This window comes from Nipponia nippon, unplaced genomic scaffold (assembly GCF_047370975.1).
Source record: "Nipponia nippon isolate SJK-2023a ecotype South Korea unplaced genomic scaffold, ASM4737097v1 scaffold_10, whole genome shotgun sequence".
NCBI lineage: Eukaryota > Metazoa > Chordata > Aves > Pelecaniformes > Threskiornithidae > Nipponia > Nipponia nippon.
In genome coordinates this window covers 15,793,081-15,814,595 of record NW_028262291.1, presented here as the reverse complement: position 1 = coordinate 15,814,595, position 21,515 = coordinate 15,793,081, and the positions used below count along the sequence as shown (strand labels likewise).

Here is a 21,515-nt window from a genome sequence, read left to right as displayed (position 1 = left end):
GATGTGGTGTTTTTTGCCTGTATTTCATACTGTGCAATGGGCTCGTTATTTGGTATGCCAAGTTATGAGAATGTTTTAATCATTTGTAGACTTACAGTGATGGAGCTTATTCATATTCCTTCAGGAGTACATTGGAGCATGTGTGGTACTCATAGCAGCTGTCACTTCTATTACCAGTTGCCTGTATAGTAAACTCTCTTCGGGACTTGTAGGCTTGGGACTAACCTATGCTCTTATGGTAAGAATCTCAGGACCCTTTTTGTCTCTCCCAAACATTTTTCTGTAATTCTTCAGGGCACAAAGATGAACAGGAAGATCGAAGGTGTCTGTACATCTATAGTGGGTACTGTAACATCGCTGAAACCATGTGTTAACTTCAGTTCACATTCAATCGTTGACATATTTGAGTGTATGCTTTCCTCAGTTTTTAGATAAAATATTCATTGAAGTGCTAGTTCAAATATGTCAACAAAACATGGCCAAGTTGCATCATATTTTTTATATTGTCTTCCATCGTGAAGATTATTTTTGCAGTGCATCAATTGTAATTATGCCCCGGCACATCATTCTAGACTGTCAAACCTTAAGTTACCAAGATGATGTTTTTTCACCTGTCTTTACTGTTCCCCTCCCTCTTTCCTGTTGGTGTAGATCAGCTCTCCATAGTACCAAAGCATCTGTGTGCTGCAGTTAGGAAATTCAACCTTTAGTCGTCGTCGTCACCCTGTTGATGTGTACCATACAGTTCATTCGCAACTTCAGCTTATTAAGGCTGAACAAGTGTTACTGTGGAGGAATATAAACTGCATGCTGGTCAGATGTTGCAAACTACTAAAAACCTGGAATTGAGTAGTGTATTTGCTTTACATCAGGTGTCTAACTATCTGAATTGGATGGTTCGTAACCTGGCTGACATGGAGATCCAGCTGGGTGCAGTGAAAAGAATCAATGGCCTTCTCAAAACAGAAGCTGAAAATTACGAAGGGCTCCTTTGTAAGTGCAGTTTTGTGCAGCATGCAGAAAGAGCTTGCTGAAATTTTAATGATTTTGCAGTGTATTACCATGAAAAACATAGTAAATCACTTAATGAGCTGAATAATTTATTATGAGAGGGTTGATTTTTTTGTTTTGTTTTGTTTCCCCTGTGCTCCTGGTACAGCTTCCTCCCAGATTCCGCAGAACTGGCCAGACAGAGGGGAGATCCAAATCCAGAACCTCAGTGTCCGATACGACAGCAACTTAAAGCCAGTGCTAAAGCATGTCAACGCCCACATCTCTCCAGGACAAAAGGTAAAGTGCGGTGATCCTGAGAAGCTCTTTAGACTGGCACATCATAGAAATCACAAAGTTGAAAAAACATACCGCAGTATGTTTTTGTGGCTGAATTACAGAATTTTTTTCTCTAAAAGAATGCAGCGCACTGGAAAGGAGTCTGTGGGCTGCTGCTTTGGTGTGTTTAGGTATACGTTAGAGTGTGAAGTTAGAACTACACACCGCTTCTCGGGATCCCAGTGCCCTGCTGTCAGCACCCAGTGCCAAAAGAGGTGGCAGTGACCCCTTACTGTGTTAGACCTACTTTTCGTTCCCGTGTGGCTCTCTTGTCTTTATTCCCATCGTTGGCGCTCTCCTATTGTTCCTGTCTATAGGACTGGCCTTGATTTATCCCTAAATGCTCAGAGCCCTAAAGACAAAGAGTGAACTCAGGGATTCTGTTATGGGCAGTTCAGTTTGACTGAACTGTCAGGAGGACATGAGGATCACGTGGATCAGAACAGCTCCTCCATCCGCTCGTCGTAAGTGTCAAATACAGACATTACCCATTTCCGGTCACCTGCTGTTCCTCTGCTTCCTGTGTCACAGATTGGGATCTGCGGCCGAACAGGCAGTGGAAAATCCTCCTTCTCTCTTGCATTTTTCAGAATGGTTGACACCTTTGAGGGTAAGATTACACTTTTGCATATCGGTCAAGCTTAGCTCCTGAAGGTGCTTTGATAGTCCTTTCCTTAACAGCAGCAGCTCTGAAGTGCGATTTTTGAACCTGCAGGACACACTCTCTGGCCTTGTTTAAATAGGATATCATCTGTCACCTAACAGCTGTGCCACTGATAAGATGGATCAATAAAAATTCTACTTGACAGAAGCAACAGTCCTTTTGTGCTGTTAAATCACAACAGTAGGAGCAAGCCATAAAAGGGGAAGGTGTTCAAGTACAACAAAGGATCCACGCGCAAGGCACAGATAGGACCCACTGGGCCCAAAAAACTCAGCAACTGGGGATTGCAGTTTGGCCTGCCGCCCTGAAATTCCCTGCTATGTTTCCTGCTATGTGTGCCATGCCCATGTGCCTCACGGAGTGTCCTCGTGGGCATCTCAAAAAATTTTAGCCTCAGTTTCCCAGCCACATCGCCCACAGGGCCCTTATGCAGAGCCAGAGAGTTGTTCTTGGAGATAAAATTTCAAAGCGCTCAATAGTAATTTGGCTTTTTGACACGCTTGTTCCCCCTGGTAACTAATCCCTGGTTGAAGTAACCTCTTACCTTCTTGTTTGATAGACATTTACCATGGTCAAGCAGATAAGTAGTGTGTCTAATCATTCATAAAATATGACAGGTATACTTCGTATTCCTCCCAGCTGAGGCTTAGTCTCAAGATAAATGTGCTTTCTGCTTAACCAAAACTTGTGTCCTTAGTGAATAACAATTCAAGGGCTGTTCCTCCTGTCCTGTGCTCACTGAAAGTGAGCCGTGCCTTTGCCAGCAGCTGTGTGGCACGATAAACAGTCTAGCACACTGTCCATTTTCTTTTGAATAGGAAGGATTATCATTGATGGTATAGATATCGCTAAGCTCCCCTTACAGACGTTGAGATCCAGGCTGTCAATCATTCTCCAGGATCCTATTTTATTCAGCGGAACAATCCGGTAAGCATTAAGGACCAGCAATAAAAGCCATATGATGACTTATGTGACATTATATATTATAATTATACCATATAATGACTTTTACAGAATTGCTGATAGCAAACTCTTCAGTTCCAGTCTCCTCAGTTGGAGTAGGGAGGATCACTGCCTTCTGTCTGTGCTTTTTACGCACCCCTGCCAGACTGTACCTTCCCAGTGCCTGAAGGTCGGCACGCTGGCGGCAGAAGGCATCCCATGCCTTGGAAGTAGGGAAAGTCACTACTTATTCCTCCAGGATCGAGTAATCAGTTTAGCTCACTGATCAAATACCCATAATCACTCAGTACTTCTTGAAACCTTCTTTCTCCTACATCTTTCATCTCTCTGCCTTAAAAAATGAGATGGAAAAAATGCAGACTAAAAAATTAATGTAGAAAAAGAGGAAGCAGTAGAACAATATGAGAAGTACTGGGGAAGGTCTGGGCTGTTTTATCCTGGAGCCTCTATCTGTGTTGCTCTTCTAGTCTTTGAGACGTTCTTTCATCTGTGAGAATATCTGTGAGAATCCTCTTTCTCTGAGAGGATGATGCAGTAGAACAGTGGCAAAAAGCTCCACAGTTTCCAGCAAATGTCCTTCCCTGTGCCTGTGGCATTTACCTGAGAAAGGAACAGTGCAATCCTCAGTGCAGATTTCCATCACCTGCAGTTACAGTTTCTACACAAAAGTCATTAGAGTTCACTGAAAATGATCCAGGCTTCTGTGGTTTGCTGGCTCCCCACTAATACAGATCCCAAGAGTATCTCCTGAACTTGCCTGAATAGAGCATGATTCATTCATGTCAGAAGCTGAGGTGACTGTATACCCTGGTTTTATTAATTAACCTATTAAAAATGTATTTAGGCCAGCATCGGTCATTCACAGCACATACAGTAGGAGTAAAAAGTAAAAATAATAAGTGTTACGCACCATTGAATCTTTTATTTCTGATTATCATTCTATATATTAATATGATATGAGATTCACATTTGTTGCTGTCATTTCTGGGCTACAGCAAGCTAAAATAACATTCATCTGTTCATAAAGCCAAGATTTGTTCAGTTGCAGTGAAGAGTTGCATTTCATAATTCAGTATGAAGCTTTATTGTTTTCTTCATCATTTCTATAGCAGTAAAGAACAAAGACTTTGGATTTAAAAGGAGAGGTGGTAGAATTTTGGCCTTTGTTAAAAAAAGAATGCTAATTCAAACTGATTATATTCACAGCTTTTTTTCTTCAGAGCTTTTTCTAGTAAAACATGAGAATTTCTTTACTTTACTCAGAACAAAATAAATCCTAAACCCAGAAGGATATCTGCAAACCAGGAAGCTTTTCCCATTCCACTCAACTGAAAGAGTCAAATTTTGTTCTTAACCACACTGGTATAAATGTTGACCGAGTCTGCAAAATTTGGTGGATTTATACCAACGATATATCAGAATCAGGCCCAGATCTTTAGCATATGATTCTGATTATTTACAAGTGTGTTTCTAAGCACACTAAAAGAAGAAATACATTGCAGAAGTTTATATTGACTGATATTCTTGAATTACACGTACCTGTAGGTTTAACTTGGACCCTGAGAAGAAGTGCACTGACAGCATGCTGTGGGAGGCGTTGGAAATAGCACAGCTCAAGCACGTGGTGAAAGCGCTCCCTGGGGGCCTAGGTAATAAGACTTCCTTCTTGAGAAGATTGCTTCCAGTGTTCACAACATTGCTGTTTCACATATACTACTTATTAAAAAGGTAGTTGCTGAAGAAAAAGCTTTTTAGGTTTATGGAAGGTGACAAAAAGTCCTTGCCTGCAGGCAAAGGTCCTGTATCCATCTAACCCCCTTACCAACTGTACCTGTGGGGGAGAATCCTGTTCTGTTCAAATCAATGGTAAAATTATTATTTTATTTCAGTATGTCTTTGTTATGAAGCATTGAGGTTTATGGGGCTTGTGAATTCAAATACGGTGTCAACAAGTCAGGTGTTATCTAAAATATGTTCTTTTGTATTTTCCAGTAGTTGTGTCCAGGGAAGAAGATTTCAAAAGCTTAAAGGTGTGAATCATTTGGCCATGCAAAAAAAAAAAAAAAAAACAAAAAAACAAAACAAAACCAAAAAAAACCCCAACCTTAAAAATGGTAAAGCCTTAGGGTAAAGAAATGATGGATGCCACTTTGATGGAGGAATGCAGTGTCCTCGACTGCATGTGTTCCAGAGACACTCGCTCTTAAACATCATTAGCTACTTTGATGTCCAATAGATATAAAGAATACAGTGAGACAGAAGTACTGGTTGTTTTGAACAATGGAAATAAACAGGCAAAATGGGGTCACCGGCAGCTGTAGACCTAGGAAATGTTATTTTGAAAATGTCTATGCTGAAAGTGAGCCATTATTTTCCAAGCGTATGCTCTGCTCTGATCTGACCCTCTCGTACACGCACATGCATATCCCATAAATGTTGGTTTTGCTATATCGTTTCCAGATGCTATAGTCACAGAAGGGGGCGAAAACTTTAGCCAGGGCCAAAGACAGCTGTTCTGCCTAGCAAGGGCTTTTGTGCGGAAGACGAGTATCTTCATCATGGATGAAGCCACGGCATCTATTGACATGGCAACAGTGAGTTTGCAGTGTTTCTAATTTCTTGCTTTCCTTGATGGGGAGACAACTGCTAATATGCAAAGAAAAAGGTGGAAAGCAATTCTATCTACTCTGTAATATGCTTACACCATATTTAGTGCAGACGTGTTTACAAGTCCAGGTAGTTGCGAGTCACTGCTAACTAATCTGAAGAGCTTTTAAATCTTTTTACTAGGGGTTTAATAGTTACTCCAGCATTGCTAGCATCAGGAAAATGAAGCATGTTATTTTCATTGGCTGTTTGATTTCCTCAAGTAAACAAAGCTTTGGAAGGTCAGCTGGGATGGTCAGTGAAGGATAAATTGGGAAGTAGACAAATTTCCCCAGCATGGTGGACAGGGCACATGAGGACATTAGAAGGCTTGAAAGTAGAGTCAAGGAAATAAACAGAGACGTAGAAAAGACATACTGGATTGTTGCATTAATTGCCCGAAATTCCTAGACAGAGGTTAAACCACACAATAATAGTGCACTGACTGGATTTTAGCCAAATAGAACCGTACATTCTTAGGAAATTTTTTTTTTCCTCTCTTACATTGTTATGAGAAATGTTTCAGTCGTCTTCATTCTATGAATAAAGAATATAATTGGAGGGGTTTATTATAACAGCTACAGTTTCTAGTTCTCTAGAATGTTAGCGTGTTGGGTGTCAGTAACATTGGGAATTATACTGTACGCAGCCCAGTTAAAACACATTTTGAATTTTGATGCGTTGAGGATATAGTTCCTCCCTTGAGATACCTATCTAAAGAACAGATAATAGCAAATAAAGGTATCTATGCTAGTGACATTTCTAGGCAGTTTGGTACACAACAACGTTTCCTAAATAGCAAAGAATGAGTACTTGTTGAGTGAGAAGTATGTGTGTTAAGACCATCTTAAATATTATCTGCACTGTTAAATATGCCAGGTATAGCACACGCCCTTGCTTATCCCTGCCACCCCTTGGTGTTAGATGTCCCCAGTGTGCTGGGACATTCCTGGGCTTCCAGCAGGGTGAAGAACGCACCGCAGAGGCGCCAGCATGCAGGCAGCCTGGCAGCACCCTGAATTCACCTTTGATTTCCTCACTGTAAAACTGAGGTCAGGATAGCAGGGGTTTGGGAGCCAGAGCGCAGCTCGCGTGTGCGCTGAAGCCCAGAGGCAGTGAGGGTGGCAGGAGCGAGCAGGGCTGTCTAACTGGAGACCAGGCTCTGACTTAGTTCTGACATGTAGTTCATTCCTCATTAATAAAAGCATGGAATAATCAGTGGTTACTTAAGCCTTCTTAGTGTCTGTGTGTCTATCATGTAACTTCTGTTGGTTGAAAAGCAACAAATGTTTTTCTTTGCATAGGAGAACATACTCCAGAAGGTAGTCATGACTGCGTTTGCTGACCGTACTGTGGTTACGATAGCAGTAAGTACAGTCTCTGCCGCCGTTCTAATGCAAACAAGAATCAGAAGCGCCACGCTAGTCAATTCTTGTCAGTGTTAATAAATGTGTTAATGTGGCCATTAATCTTTTTTTAATGCGGTGTTTAAGTGTAAGCTTTCTTTTCCATTTTAAACTACTTTCTTATTTAAATATGTAACAACAGCTTCTTGAGTGTGTTGCATGATGCTAAGTCTGATTGCCTGTGAAGGCATGTAATCTAAGTATGCAGTCTATTTTCTGTTACCCATTTTAGGGTAATTTAAAATATAATATGACTTTGACTACTGTGAAATCTAAGAATAAGTTTCATCAAGCTACAGTAATCATTTAACTAAGGACAAGTAAAATTGTGTGGAAGTTCTGCCACTGGATAAAGCAATTATGTTTCAGAATTTAAACAAATAAATGAGAATCTTAGTAACTTTTAAAAATAAATATTCCATCCCTGTTGACAGTGATTGATTTCAAGTTTGCGTATTCTTGAAGTGATTATACAAAGATCTCGAGTATCTATAAAAAAAATGGTTATGAAAGAGATTTGACCTGAATCAAAGCAGTTGGCTCAACAGATATGTCAGAAGCAACACATATCTTTCAGTCCTGTGTTTTCTAAAAATACACATATTTCAGGGAGGTGAAATAAAGTCATTATGGTTCTTAAAGGAATCTTACAACATTTTTTTATTTTCACCTAGCAGATGTGTAATAGCAAACCTGATTTATCTTACGGTATACACTCAGTGCGTCATTATTAAAAAAGCAAAGGAATCATAAGCATGAAATTTCCTGATTTCTCTGCATGAAAATTCTGAGTTGCACTGCATTTTGCATTTATGTCTTTTTTTCAGTTTGTTTGGGAATAGGCTGAGGAAGTTTTATTAGTTTTTCACTCTCTTAGTGAGTTTTAAACTGCACAGTCCAAACAAACAGCAGTTTGGAATAAACTTACTTTGAATGTTTTTACTTCCAAATGTAAATGTGGTTTACAGCAGGTAGGTTTGTATTCAAAATGCTCTGTAATGGAAACATAACATGGGATTCTGGGGGGCCTTGGGTAGTGGTTTGGTTTGGGTTTGTTGTTTTGGTTTTTGTTTTTGTTTTTCCCTCAGAGAAAGCCATATATTCCTTATTTGTGCTTAGGAAGAATAGGAATAGGAGTAGTATAGCATTGGGTCTATATTATCATCTGTGTTACTTTACCAGGATAGCAGCACTGATTGTGTTACACTGAAAGAGATCAGACAACAAGGGCAAATGGAATGTGATATTTCAGTCCCCTCCCCCTGCCTGTGGACTGGATAAATGTCAGAGAAGGACTGCAGCAGAGATGAGATTTATAGATGCCATCAGTGATTGTTTCATGGAACATCTGGCTAGGAAGCCACAGTAGGAAATACAAGAGTTGTTTGGTACTGAGGGTGCCTAAGATCTGATTAGGAACCTTATGGGTGAAGAGTGACTGTGTAACGGACCACAGTATTCCGAGATGAAATATCCCTGCAGGAGTAACGCAGACCCAAAAAATCCAATGCAGTTACACTCAGCTTTAAAAGGTGGAATTCTGTAAAAATTGCTAGAATCAAAACCCAGAAATAACTGGGAGGGGGGGAAGCTAAAAGAGGAAGAGAAGGAAATTGAATCTACAGGGATCGTGGAAATTACTGAAGGATTTAACTCAAAAATCCCAGAGCCAATGCGTGCTATTTATTAGGAAAAGCTTGAGTAAGGATAGAAAGAAGCTGGTATGGCTAAACAAATAAAAAAGACTATTCGAAACAAGAAGGTATTCTTGTAAAAGCTGAACTCATAGCCAAATAAAGAAAACAGAAATGATCAAAAGTTCTGGCATATTACACGTGAAAATGCAATAAGGTGGGCCAAAAAAAAAAAAAAAAGTATGAGAGCAGCTTCTAGAAGCCATAAAAACTAATCATGAATCCATGAATCCATGAATCCCTGAAACACACCGAGAGCAAGAAGTCTGCCAATCTATGGGACCATTTGATGATCGATACATGAAAGGAATGCTCAGGAAAGATAATGGTATTGCAGAAAAGCTAAATTAATTATTTTCAGTATTCACTATGGAAAAAAATGGGGAGGTTTCTTCCTAATAAAATAAATTAATCAAATGTTAGGGCTTACTAGGAAAAGGGTAGAGAACAAAAAAGAAAACATCAAACCACTGTATAAGCCCATAGTTCGCACATACCTTGAATACTGTGAGTAGTTCCAGTCTCCTCGTGCCCAGAATGACATGTTACAACTGAAAAATGTTGAGAAGCACAAGGATGATTGGAGGCATGGAACTGCGCCGCTCCTTAAGGGGAGCAGCTGAGTAGGCTAGGCCTCTTCTGCCTGGAAGAAGGACAACATAAGGACTGTGAGAGAGGTCTGCAAAATCATGAGGCAAGGGGGAAGAGGCATCAGATGAAGCTCTGAGCAACAAGGCCCAGAGCATACAAAAGGGGATACTTGGTTCACACAGTGGGGAGCAAGCCTGGAAAAATCTTTTCCAAAGGATGTGGATGCAAAATGTTTATGAAAGCTCAAGAGAAGACGTGGGCAAGGTCTTAGAAGAGAGATCTCTTCAGTTTTACAAATAGGCAAACCACACCAAACTCGGGAACCCCCCTGATATAGATGTAGTCCAGGACTGGGAGAGTACCCGCATGCAGTACCACACCCACTTGCCCTGTTCCCACTTTTCCTGGCCATCATCTTGTGGCAACGCTTGGTGGCAAGACTCTGGGCTAGGGACGCTGTAGTCTGAACTCACGTGATGATTCATAGTCAAGTACCTATGTGCAATTGAGGTACTTGAATATCCGTGTGGCTCTTGGTCTGTATATTTATCTGCAGTATTTGCACAGTAAAGTAGGATGAAAAGTAGCATAAATAGCCTTAATCGAACTTGATAGGAAAATTAATTTCTGGAAGTCTGTCTTATCCTGGAATATATTTGACAGATACACTGAACTGCCATTTTGTTTGTTTGTTTTCAGCACCGTGTGCACACGATCCTCAATGCAGATTTGGTTATTGTAATGAAGAGAGGGGTTATTTTGGAATATGACAAGCCTGAGGTTCTGCTAGAACGAGAAGACAGTGTCTTTGCTTCTTTTGTACAAGCAGATAAGTAATAAAAATAAATGAAGCATTTTAAAATACAATTGTATTATTTTCTAAAACTGTAAAATGCCTGTAAATAAATATTATTTCATAATAAATTGAGCTTTTCCTTTTTTAATAAAATGAGCCATTTTTCTCCATCTGAAATGTTAATGAATTATCCATGTACTTTCCTTTTTTGTGTACTACTACTCTTCTTTTTATTTGCTACCAAAGAATATTGAAATATGGTTGAAACAAACTACATGGGTGAAATATGACAGGATACACATCAAACAAACATAGCCAGCATGGAGTTTTTATGTGACTCTTAAACCTCTCCTGTCATTTTATTAACATGTTATTTTTTTTACGTGTCATAGCCCTACTGTAGATAACACTCATGACTGACTAAATGCAGAAGAAAAAATTACATACCAAAGGTATTTCTCAAGAGCTTGTATCTCTTTAAATCATATGAATCTGTAAAGCTTTAATATCTAAATATAAAATCTATAAAACTTTTTTAACATTGTGGTTTATTGATAGTGCCTGTGTCTCTTGGTCTCTCCTTTAATACCTTTTAGAAATTAAACACAATCTGGGTCCTTTAGTCTTTCTTAAGCTGTTTCACCTCTACTCCCACTGAATCATATTGTACTGATTCCAAACGGGATTGAGCCAGACTCCCTCCCAGCCTGTGAGGAAGCTAAGAGGAGGCAGGCTGTGATAAAGTATCAGCGTTTAATGCACACCGTTTCCAGACCAGTACAGACGTACCAATTCATCTGGAAATTATCCCTCCAAATCTGGTAAATAAACAGTACTAAACCTTTCACTGTAGCTCAGAGCCATGACAGCTTGACTCATTGTCTCCTAGCCTCACATATGTCACTCACTGTCTCACTGTTTCTAGATTCACTGTGATCCTTACCAATAAATTATGTATACTTATGAAGACAACTTGTAACCGCTGAAATTATCCTAATTTGGCTGGACAACTACTTATCCCTGCCCTATTGATTCATTGTGACAATCATTCCAGGATTTATTAATTGCTAACAGGTTAGAATGTCAATGACCCAACAGAAGGCTACAGTGAATTTTTCATCGTTATTCTTTTTATAGCAACTTTGGCATTACATCCATTTTTGTCCTCTTCCCCCTTTTGAAGAATGCCTAGTGCCTGAGAAAACTCCTTTCTCCCCCCCCCGCCCCCCAGCCTGCTCAACTAATTTGGAATCTGTTTTTTAAAGGCTTTATTTTTTCTAGAAAAAGACATCTCAGTGTTCTCATGGGATATATGATATTTTTAATGCATTACTTCTAGCACTGCAGCAGAGAGCAAGGAAAACTGAAGGACTGTTGTTGCTGTTTAAGTAGCGTTACCAGTTCCACAGCGGAGTATTTGCAGCATCTGCCTGCTGTTATTTGTGCAATACCCAAGGGCATTAAACTGGGGCCAGAAAACATATAACCAACAGGAAAGTGTAGGATCAACAATGGTAAAAGTGGGGAGGTAGAATACAGTTATGCAGATTTATGCAGATTAAATGCCTGAGCTCCGTTGTTGCCTACTATAGAGGAAGAAAGAAAATTATTCCCTCCTCCTCGTCCAGGGAATCATTTTGCTGGGCAGCTTCAAAGCAAAAATAGCTGCAGAACAGGTGTGTTTTCACCCTGGGATACCAGGCATCCATTAGGGCTGAGAGAAACGGGAGACAGGTGACTGTCCTTCCAGGGTAGTGACGGGCACAGTGAGCGCAGAGCAGGTTTCTACCACAGCCACTGTGTGTGCTGTCTCCTAGCTGCTCAGCACTGGTCCAAGGCAGGGTCTCACCCTGTAAAGGCTTAGGAAAACACCACTCTGCAGGACTTCACAGACTCATGCTGCAGAGAGAGATCCTCAGAAGCTTTGCAACCATCTGTGCAAGATCCTAAATCCTAATGGCAAGTGGAGACAGAGAGAAGTGAGGTTTCATATGCTTTTAATAAAGTGCTTGGGATTTGACATTGCAGTTTGGACTAGCTTCTATTCCACAAACTTCTGACAACCTTACCTGGAAAGGAATGCAAGGGAGTAAAGGACGCAGCATATTGCTAAGACGACTGTATTATATCTCACAGTATCAAGAAATAAGAACTCGAAGTACAAGTGTCATACATTTCCATTGTAAATGGGGCTTATATTTCACAAAGCAGCATTGCAGGAGAGTAGGGTAAGTGAGTTGGTTCATATCCAACGATTATGTATCTTTTTACTGGTACCACAGTGCTGGATAAATACATGTGCACAGGGAGGCCTCTTAGCTGCCGCTTGGACAGAATACACTTCACATTTCCTCAGCACATTTTATCTAGTCTTGTTTATATGGGGCTAAGTCCCAGGGAGTTTCTGCCCCCTAACTCCAAAGGGTTAGAGTCGCAACAGTGAGCAGGAGCAGCATCCAAGAAAATTATTCTATGGTGGGAGGCTCACTGCCATTATCTGAGTCATTAAACCTGTTTCCTCAAGATAGCAAGGCAACTTCTGTTCCAGAAGTCGCTATTGACTCAGGCTCACAAATGTGCATGGCAATGAAGCATTATGAAGCAAAGTGCTGTACTAAAATGGGCGCAAGACAGCCCCAGAGCCCCAGCCGTGTGAAGCTGCGGAGGGGAGCTGCCATGTCCAGGCTTTCATTTCCCCTCTGGGATGGGACTTGGCTCAGTCCCAAAGGTGTTAGTGGGATAGGCTGCCCAGAGATGCAACCAGGGTTTGTTTTATTTTGTTTGTTTTCTGTACATGTTCCCATTATGCAAAAACCTTTATAGCATTTATCACCTTGTCTTAGTGTGGCCCTTTCATCCTGTTCTACCTGTCTCTAAGGGAATGCTGTTTCCTTGGAAGGCCAGGAAGCACAGCATGCCTGCTACATTAGCCCTTATCCCAGCTCTGCTCATGCCTTCCCCTGTGGCTTTGCATAACCAACTCCAATCTCTTTTCTTCTGTCTGCCCGCTCGTACAGCATGGTGATTTGTGAGGCTTAATTCATATTAGGCTAACACTGTGTAGCCTTTGAAAGAAAGGTCTGCTTCTAAAGGCAGAGTAATACCATGGTGCCAACTAAATTTTAATTTAACAGTTACAGTAACATCTTCTCTGATGGCCATTAAAATTAGGATAAATTGGGGCAGGGGAAAGTTTTGAAATGTAAAACCTATTTTGTGGATGGAAAAACTTACCCCTCATGATTCAGTACTACAGAGTGGGATTGATTGTTCCCGTGAGCCTAGCTTGTTCAGTGGCTCTTAACACAAATATGTTGGCTCACTCAGAAGATCTGTCACTTTTTTCTTTTAAGTATCTGTCACTTGATCCACAAAGACAGGGCTGCTTCTTATTCTGCTCTAGAAATTATTCAGCAGAAGCCACTTGCTTTGCTGTCCCATCTCAGCCAACAACTGCTCAGAGGTGAAGGAAAAGAAGTGGCAAATGACAGTCCCAATAAAGAACAGAAGTGGAAACAAGGAAACACCCTTCTAGCTCTATGGAGTTCAGGATTCCTAAATCCAACATGGTGAGCGTGCTCATGCAACACCCTTTGCTGTAGTAGGCTCCATGGGTCATTCCTAGCATCAGGCTACGAAGCAATTTACCTTCCCTTTAAAACACTCCTCCCCAACACATTATTTTTGCATTCTACATTCATGTAGTTACCGCCCTCTGGAGGAAAAGGTACAGAATAATACAACGATTAGAAAAGAGTAAGGAAAAATGGTACAAAAGGCATGACTGCCTCTTGAATACCTATGTCCATCTCTGCAAAAGAATGTGAAATGTTACCAGTGAGTACTGCATGGTGTTATAGAGCTACTTTATGCTCACTTCAAAATGCTGGAAGTAACTATGAGCTGCCATCAGCTGGAAAGCCACAGCTTTGACAAGTAAATCTTCAAATTACTTCATCCATTTGGTCTGTTTTTTATAATGTTTAGAAAGAAAAGTATAAAAAATGCAGTATTTTTTAAGTTAAAGTGTATATATAAATCATGTACTTAACAAAGTAAAAGTGTAGGTGCAGGTGACATTCACAGCAAGCACACAAAAAATGTCCAGCAGACAAAGTGATAGAGAGAAAGGGGAATTATCTTTGGCTAAGCTCAGAGGCCTGCAGCCAGGTGCCAGGGCACCTTGTTATCATTTTAGTTTTATTTATGAAAGCAGCAAGAAAGATGACCCAGAACAAGAGAAAGCATGGAGTACTGGGAAACTGGGCCCTCCGAAAGGAGTGGATGTGCCCAAGGACATGCACCTATTCATACATAAAAAGCAGAAATAGTCTAAAGTAATAGTAATCATTTAATTACAAGACCTATAATGCCTGCTCAGAGAGCTCAGAGTGATTACTTAAAAATACTATTCTGAAATCCCTAGGTGGGCCACGGTAAGTAGCTGTAGGTAGTGAAAGATAATTTCAACCCCAACTGGCTGGCTCCCAGCCCTCAACTGGGCAATTGCCTGGCCCAGGCTATCAATGCCAGTAACTGCTTACAGTAGGTACCTAAGCACTTAGAGCCCAAACTGGACACATACAGTTAGAAAAATATAATCATAAATCCACTAGCACTAAAGAAAAACCCTCTTACCCAGAATAGCCTAGGATGCTTTAGCAACTCTACAACTTTGGTGTCTAAACTGAAATAGAAACAAAATATTTAAATCAGAGTAAGTAAACACACGAATGAGAATACTGCTACTTAAACAGTGGATCAGTCACATCAGTGCTTTTAAACGATGCATCTTGTCACAAAGATAGATCCTTACATGCATGCACATCTATGCATTTATATGCACAGACACCATACTGCCACACACAACTTCTAGCTTCTTGCCTCCTTTTGTCACCTCTTCTGGCGATTTTGATGTCTCTCCGGGAGTCATGTCACCGTGGGTTAACCATTTGCAGACGGATCATTCATTTGCAACATTTGCTGCTATTTGGACAGTAGACATTTTCCTGAGCAGTCACGGCTTACATCATTTCATGAGCGCCTTCTTTCAGAAAAATCCTTCCTTAGTCAAGGCTAAATAACTCCAGCAAATTTTATAAGTGGGAATGAGCCCCTTTAGTTCCAGGTCTCTGTTCAACCATTGTGACCTTGGACATGGCCTCTTCAAGCAAATTTCCTACCACTGCCTGCCCGATTCACTAGATTCATGCTTTCCTCCTACTTACAGAAAGATGCACAGCTGAATTTCAGGATTTTTTTTTTTTTTTGCATTAAAGATTTTCTTTAAAAAAATCCCCAGCACCATTTTGTTTTCTATTTCACGGAATAATTGCCCAACCTGAAACCACACCATCCCGCGAAGTAGCGGCTGTTAATGGAAGCCAGGTACTGGCGGCAAATCCATCCTCGAACAAATATTTACAGAAATCAGCTCCGGGAAAAGGGGATCTCTCGCAGCACCGCGGCCCGAAGCCCCACCGCCCCCTTCCCCAGGGAAAAAAAAAAACAAAAACCACAAAGCTGAGGTAAAAAGGTAAAGAAACGCACCCAGCGCTCACCGGGGAGCAATCCGGGACTCGGCTCCCCCCTGCCCTTCCCAAAAGGCGAGGCTGAGGAGCGGCGCCCAACGGTTTTTAACCGCCTTCCGTTGGGCCCGCTGCCCAACGACCGTTACGCGGAGGCGCGCGCGGCTCCTCCACACACACACGCGGGAACACCTCAGCCCCTCGTCCCTCCGCTCCGGGCTCGCCGAGGGGCCGGTACCGGCTCGGGGACCGCAAGAGCGAGACCGGGAGCGGCCGAGCCCGGCCCCACACGCCGGTTCCCGGCGTGTGGGGCCGGGCTCAGCTGCTCCCGGGAGCGGCGGCGCCGCCTAGTGGTCGCCGTGGACCCCGTCACCTCCCCGCCGCCGCCGCGCTGCCGGGACCGGCTACGGCGGGGGCTGCGGCGGCGCCGTGCTCCCGCTCGGCCCCCGCGGCGCGGCCGTCCTCCCCCCCCCCCCCCCCGCCCCTGGCGGAGCGGCGGCTGCATGGGGCGGCGCTGAGCGGCGAAGCGGCGGGGAGCCATGCTGTCGAGGAAGGGGATCATCCCCGAGGAGTACGTGCTGACCCGGCTGGCGGAGGATGTGCCGGATCATGCACGGTACCGCGCCCGGGAGCGGCGGGCGCGTTTCGTGGGCAAGAACGGTGCCTGCAACGTGGCCCATAAAAACATCCGGGAGCAGGGACGCTTCCTCCAGGATGTCTTCACCACCCTGGTGGACCTCAAGTGGCCCCACACGCTGCTCATCTTCACCATGTCCTTCCTCTGCAGCTGGCTGCTCTTCGGCATGGTCTGGTGGCTCATCGCCTTTGCCCACGGGGACCTGGACCACAGCACCCGGCTGCAGCGTGACCCCGGAGAGGGGGCAGCGGGGGCCTCGGCCGGCTTTGTGCCCTGCGTGACCAGCATCCACTCCTTCACCTCCGCCTTCCTCTTCTCCATCGAGGTGCAGGTGACGATCGGCTTCGGGGGCCGCATGGTGACAGAGGAGTGCCCGGCCGCCATCCTGGTGCTGATCGTGCAGAACATTGTGGGGCTGGTGATCAACGCCATCATGCTGGGCTGCATCTTCATGAAGACCTCGCAGGCCCACCGCCGGGCCGAGACCCTCATCTTCAGCAAGCACGCGGTCATCGCCCTGCGGGAGGGCAAGCTCTGCTTCATGCTGCGGGTGGGTGACCTCCGGAAGAGCATGATCATCAGCGCCACCATCCGCATGCAGGTGGTGAAGAAGACTGCCAGCCTGGAGGGGGAGGTGGTGCCCCTCAACCAGATTGACATCCAGATGGAGAACCCCGTGGGGGGCAACAGCATCTTCCTCGTCTCCCCACTCATCATCTACCACGTGATAGACAAGAACAGCCCCCTCTACGACATCTCCCCCCTGAACCTTCATCACCATGAGGACCTGGAGATCATCGTCATCTTGGAAGGGGTGGTGGAGACCACCGGCATCACCACTCAAGCCAGAACCTCCTATCTGGCGGATGAAATCCTCTGGGGTCAAAGGTTTGTGCCCATTGTGGCAGAGGAAGATGGGCAATATTCTGTGGACTACTCTAAATTTGGCAACACGGTGAAAGTGCCCACCCCTTCGTGCACTGCTAGGCAGCTGGAGGAGGACAAGAGCATTATGGACACCATGCCACTGTCCCCTAAAGGCACGATAAGGAAGAGGTCTGTCAAGCTAAAGCCCAGGTTTACCATAAGCGATGAGCCTTCCTGATGCCTTTTGACTGGGAAACTCTGTTAGGGCTTTGTGTCTGAAAGATCTCATAAACTCAAAACACTGAGGTGGCCTCTTACTTTTTTTTTAAATTCAGGTTGGTAGCACAAGGTATGTTCTGGTGTTATTTATTGTGGGATAAATCTAAAGCTAATTATATTTTTTTAAAGGTGTGAGAGATTTCAAGCAGCACTGGGAGTAGGAAAATCATGGTCTGCAGCTTTAAATTTCAATTCAGACTGTCCTATTTAATTGCACGATCATTTTGCATTGATTAATCTGCAGATAATGACATATTTTCTCGAAAAATAAATGTGTATTTATCTTCAGAGATTGCAGTACTTAGGGTCTTGCAGTGTTCTAAGGTCAGTAGTTTTTACCTGTTTTTTTCTAACTTGAACAATCAATATAGCGAAATAAAATATTAATAATTAATAAAGTAGGCTGGATTTAAACTGTAACAAAAAGGTCAGGCAATGACACAAGGTATGACACAAGACCAGATCTGGAAGTGTCTATGTGTTATTATACTCTGTTTCTCAAAGAAATTAACTGCCAGATTTGCTTCATCCATATTGTATTGTATGGAGCCACTCCTACCACATGCGATATGAAATGTATTTGAATATTTCCTTTTGTTTATTTTAAAACCCTTTACACTTCCAAAATAAAACATTCAGGAATACCTTTTTGGACTGTACATTTCTGATAGTAAGCAATGCTTTGGCTTTAAAAAGAGTAGCAGATAATATACAACTGAAATTAATTATAAATAGGAAAAATTCTGTATTCTAGTTGTCTAAATGAAGATAAGCAACATCCCCCCCACACACACACAGAGCCACATGGCAGTAGGATACCCAATAAAAAAATTAATCTCTCCCTTAGGTCAGAGTGAATTCTGTTAGATAATCAGGGAATATAAATAGAATTAGATATTTTAAATGAAAGGGCAATGCTGAATGCTGAAATTATATCTGCATGCAGTAGGCAAAACCTTTCACTCCTTTCCCTTTTGTAAAAGAAGCAGAGGTTTTTGTGCTTAGAGAAGGGAATGATGTGTAAGGCAGCGCGGTCACTTCTGGGATGCTGTGTCTCAAAAGATACTCCTGCTGAGGAAGCGATTCCCTTTCCGTTTACATCCTGACCGCCCTACACAGCTGGTGCCTGCCTCGGTTTTTAGCTGAATTCAAGATCTGGCATTTACCGGCAAACATGGAGGAGCCACGTTCACCCCCTCAGTTCCACAGTGACAACAGGAGCAACTCCCCTTAGCACGCTCCTGCAAATCCTCTGTCTGGGGATATTAGTGATAGCAGCAATTTTATTTCTGTGCAGAATTCTTAGGAGATAGCAGCAGTATTAACCACAGTGTGCTATTAGCAGGGCGAACTGCCGCTCACGTAAAAAAAATAATGTTGTCCAAATGAAGCCTAAAATAAGCATTACAGAACTGATCCAACACCTGGTTACACAAGCTGCACAGAGAGGCACCAAGTTGCTTTCAAACTTAATTATTCAAAGAGTTTCTAGTATCAAGTTCTTGTGTGTTACGTAGTTCACGACAGACACCTGAAATGGTTTGTGCTGGCAATAATATGGCAAATTTTCGATGCCTTGTCAGTGTAACAATATGACAAACTCATTCAAAAGTGTGACAAAACTTCCATATTGACTATGGAATATTTCCAGGCATCTATAATAAAATGAAATAATGTTTGGGTAAAATCAAAGGTTGTTTTAAAATGATAAAATAGTAGTGATATTTTCAATATTTATGTATTTCAGTTCTATGAAGACCTGTATCAGCATTATCAGAGTGCCAGTTAAGAGAATAAATACCTGTTCAGTTTCCAAATTCCCAATACACCAATACTATTCTGTGAACAGCTCTAAAAACATGGTATATGTTTCACACTGAAAAGACAGTCAAACTAGCATTAACCAGTAGTCAGCAAAGAAAATTTGGAAAGGCATATTTTACATTTGTAATCATAAAAAAGCCTATTTTTTAAAATAGGGAATGGGTAAATGCCTCTGATGATTAAATTTCTTCTGTAAGACTGAGTCTAATTGTCACATTATTTTCCAGCTTTCCCTTTTACTGCCTCTGTTCCATCACCTTTCAGAGGGGCGCTTAGAGTAGAGCTATTTGCTTCTCCTAGGCGCCTTTGTTCCTTTGAAAGTTCATTGTTCTTTATCACCTGTCACAATACTACTGCTCTAGTCGTACAAGAGTCATAGATAAAATATTGGAGTTAGCTTTCCAGTGACTTGAAATCGTTGGCTTCTCCTTAGTGCCTTATTTCAATGTGTAAGATACACTTTAAGGTTCTCACATAAAACCTCTTCAGCTCTTCTAGCATTTTAAAGCTCTCGTCAAGATTTGACCTAAATGTGAAGCAATTTCAGTAGCAACTATTTTCAGAAACTGATGCAAACCTCTTTTTCCCTCAGGGAAGTCTGTGCTACAGAGAAGTAGAAAATTCTCTTTGTTCCCTGTGAGATGGGAGGGGAAAGAGAGGAGGAAACAGCTTGCATTTGCTGGGCTGCTTTCAGGAACACCTTTTATGTCACTTCTTTTACAAGAATCTGCCTAAATTTTTGAAGTCTTGCAATAATTAGGCATCATAAAGTCATGAGGAAGGCAGGATTTGTACTATTAAAATCACTGTAGTGAATTATTTCAATCAAAGTGTTGGTGGGTTTGAATCTTGGGATTCTTGTAATTTTAAATTCTTCTGTTCTTTCACCATTTAAAATATTCAGAAGCATTTCAGGGGCAGAGCAAGGAAGAATAAGTGGATTAATTTTGTGCTAGGGATATTACTTCTTTGTGAGAATCCTTTCATTTTGCCATTTACAAAGTATTTGGGAACATAAATATCTGAAATTGTTCTTAAAGCTGTACTTATGCTGACTGCCCCCATTCTCTGTAGGAAGGTTCTGAAGAAGGCGTCAGTGCTGCAATTTGATGTAGAAAAGTCCTCATTCTTAGCAATGAGAAACGCTGTGTTTTCCATAGTCGAAGTCCAAAGGGAGTGGGCTTTTGAACTTTCTCTCTCAGCCTACATCTGCTTTTTGGTAGGTGGTATCGCAGCTGGGGTCCTGCCGAGCAGCTGGGGGGAATGCGCTGTGGCTCCCACTGCTGCTGCCTCTCCACGTTTCCTCTGTGCGGAAACCAGCGTGAGGGCAGCTGGGGCTACGTGCTCAGGGCTTGCCCTGACCCAGGGGAGGACGTGGACACAAGAAGTGGGAAGCTCTAGGTTTTGTAGCGACCCATTGCTGAATTTAGGGTGTGGTGGAACCAACTGTGTCCATGGGAATCGCCTCTCGTGCTTCAGAGTCTGAAGACCATTATCAGTTTATACTCACAGTTCACGCTGTTTAGTGCATTCGAATTAGAGTTTGTTGAACCGCTTGGATGGACAGAGGGATCACAGAGCTTATTAATCAGAAACAGAAACTGGAGAACACTTATGCTATATGCCATAGTTTTAAAATACTCATAGTGACCAGTCACAGTGCTGGTAAGAACATAGCCACTGGGCTTATCAGTTTCATGTTGCGTTTCCTAATGAAATCAAGTGACATACGTATACAAAATTAGAGTATAACAAGGTCTGACTTTGTCTCTTTATCCCCCAAGGCGCACGATAAGTATAGTGTTATAGCGGTGTACTTCAGTAGGAAAATCTCCCTGTAAAATAGATACAAACAAGAAGTCAACTCAAGACACTACGTGTTAAGGCAAAAGAGCGTCAGGGACACAAAATAAACACATTTAAAATCCACAAGTGACACAGTGGGAAGACAATGCCAAGAAGTAATAAACTATTTTCTTTTGAAGCCTTTCACACCAGCAAAGGTGTGACGATGCTGAGATGAGAGATCAGAGACCTAAAAAGCAGATATGAGAGGCTGGTATAAAAGTCTTTAACAAGGCCAAGGTTTACGTGCTAGCGTAGACTAGCAACGGGTCAGTGTCAAAATTCAGCCTGCCCTGTAAGGCGAGGCTGCAGGCTGGGCATGATCAGCATTGCTCAATCCAGTGGGTAAATATTGCTGCGTGTTGAGCAAGGTACGAGTCACAACAGAGCCCTGTTGGAAGCAGTGTTAAGAGGGCTTTGTGGCGACCGATTCTTGTGGTTAGTTG

The 21,515-nt window shown here is 42.4% G+C and overlaps 2 protein-coding genes and 1 long non-coding RNA gene across 4 annotated transcripts in view; 2 read left to right on the top strand and 1 right to left on the bottom strand.

The window, feature by feature from the left end:
* ABCC8 (ATP binding cassette subfamily C member 8) overlaps window positions 1–10,623 on the top strand; it is an 81,886-nt gene extending 71,263 nt beyond the window's left edge. For both annotated transcript variants that reach the window (XM_087745660.1, XM_087745661.1), the window contains exons 31-39: window positions 125–238; window positions 873–993; window positions 1,160–1,290; window positions 1,861–1,939; window positions 2,812–2,920; window positions 4,502–4,605; window positions 5,417–5,550; window positions 6,907–6,969; window positions 9,993–10,623. In XM_087745660.1, the coding sequence (XP_087601786.1) occupies window positions 125–238; window positions 873–993; window positions 1,160–1,290; window positions 1,861–1,939; window positions 2,812–2,920; window positions 4,502–4,605; window positions 5,417–5,550; window positions 6,907–6,969; window positions 9,993–10,130 (993 nt within the window). In that variant the 3' untranslated portion in view covers window positions 10,131–10,623. The remainder of the gene's footprint in view (window positions 1–124; window positions 239–872; window positions 994–1,159; window positions 1,291–1,860; window positions 1,940–2,811; window positions 2,921–4,501; window positions 4,606–5,416; window positions 5,551–6,906; window positions 6,970–9,992) is intronic.
* Window positions 2,927–15,894, bottom strand: LOC148057083 (uncharacterized). Its single transcript, XR_015701836.1, has 3 exons — window positions 15,640–15,894; window positions 9,200–9,345; window positions 2,927–3,556 (listed from the first exon to the last, which is right to left on the bottom strand). It is a non-coding gene; the product is annotated as an uncharacterized LOC148057083 (long non-coding RNA).
* A 238-nt stretch (window positions 15,895–16,132) lies between these two features.
* KCNJ11 (potassium inwardly rectifying channel subfamily J member 11) lies at window positions 16,133–21,056 on the top strand. The gene has a single exon (XM_009463109.2). The coding sequence runs from the start codon at window positions 16,157–16,159 to the stop codon at window positions 17,357–17,359; it is 1,203 nt and encodes a 400-aa protein (XP_009461384.2). The 5' UTR covers window positions 16,133–16,156; the 3' UTR covers window positions 17,360–21,056.
* The last annotated feature ends 459 nt before the right edge of the window (window positions 21,057–21,515 follow it).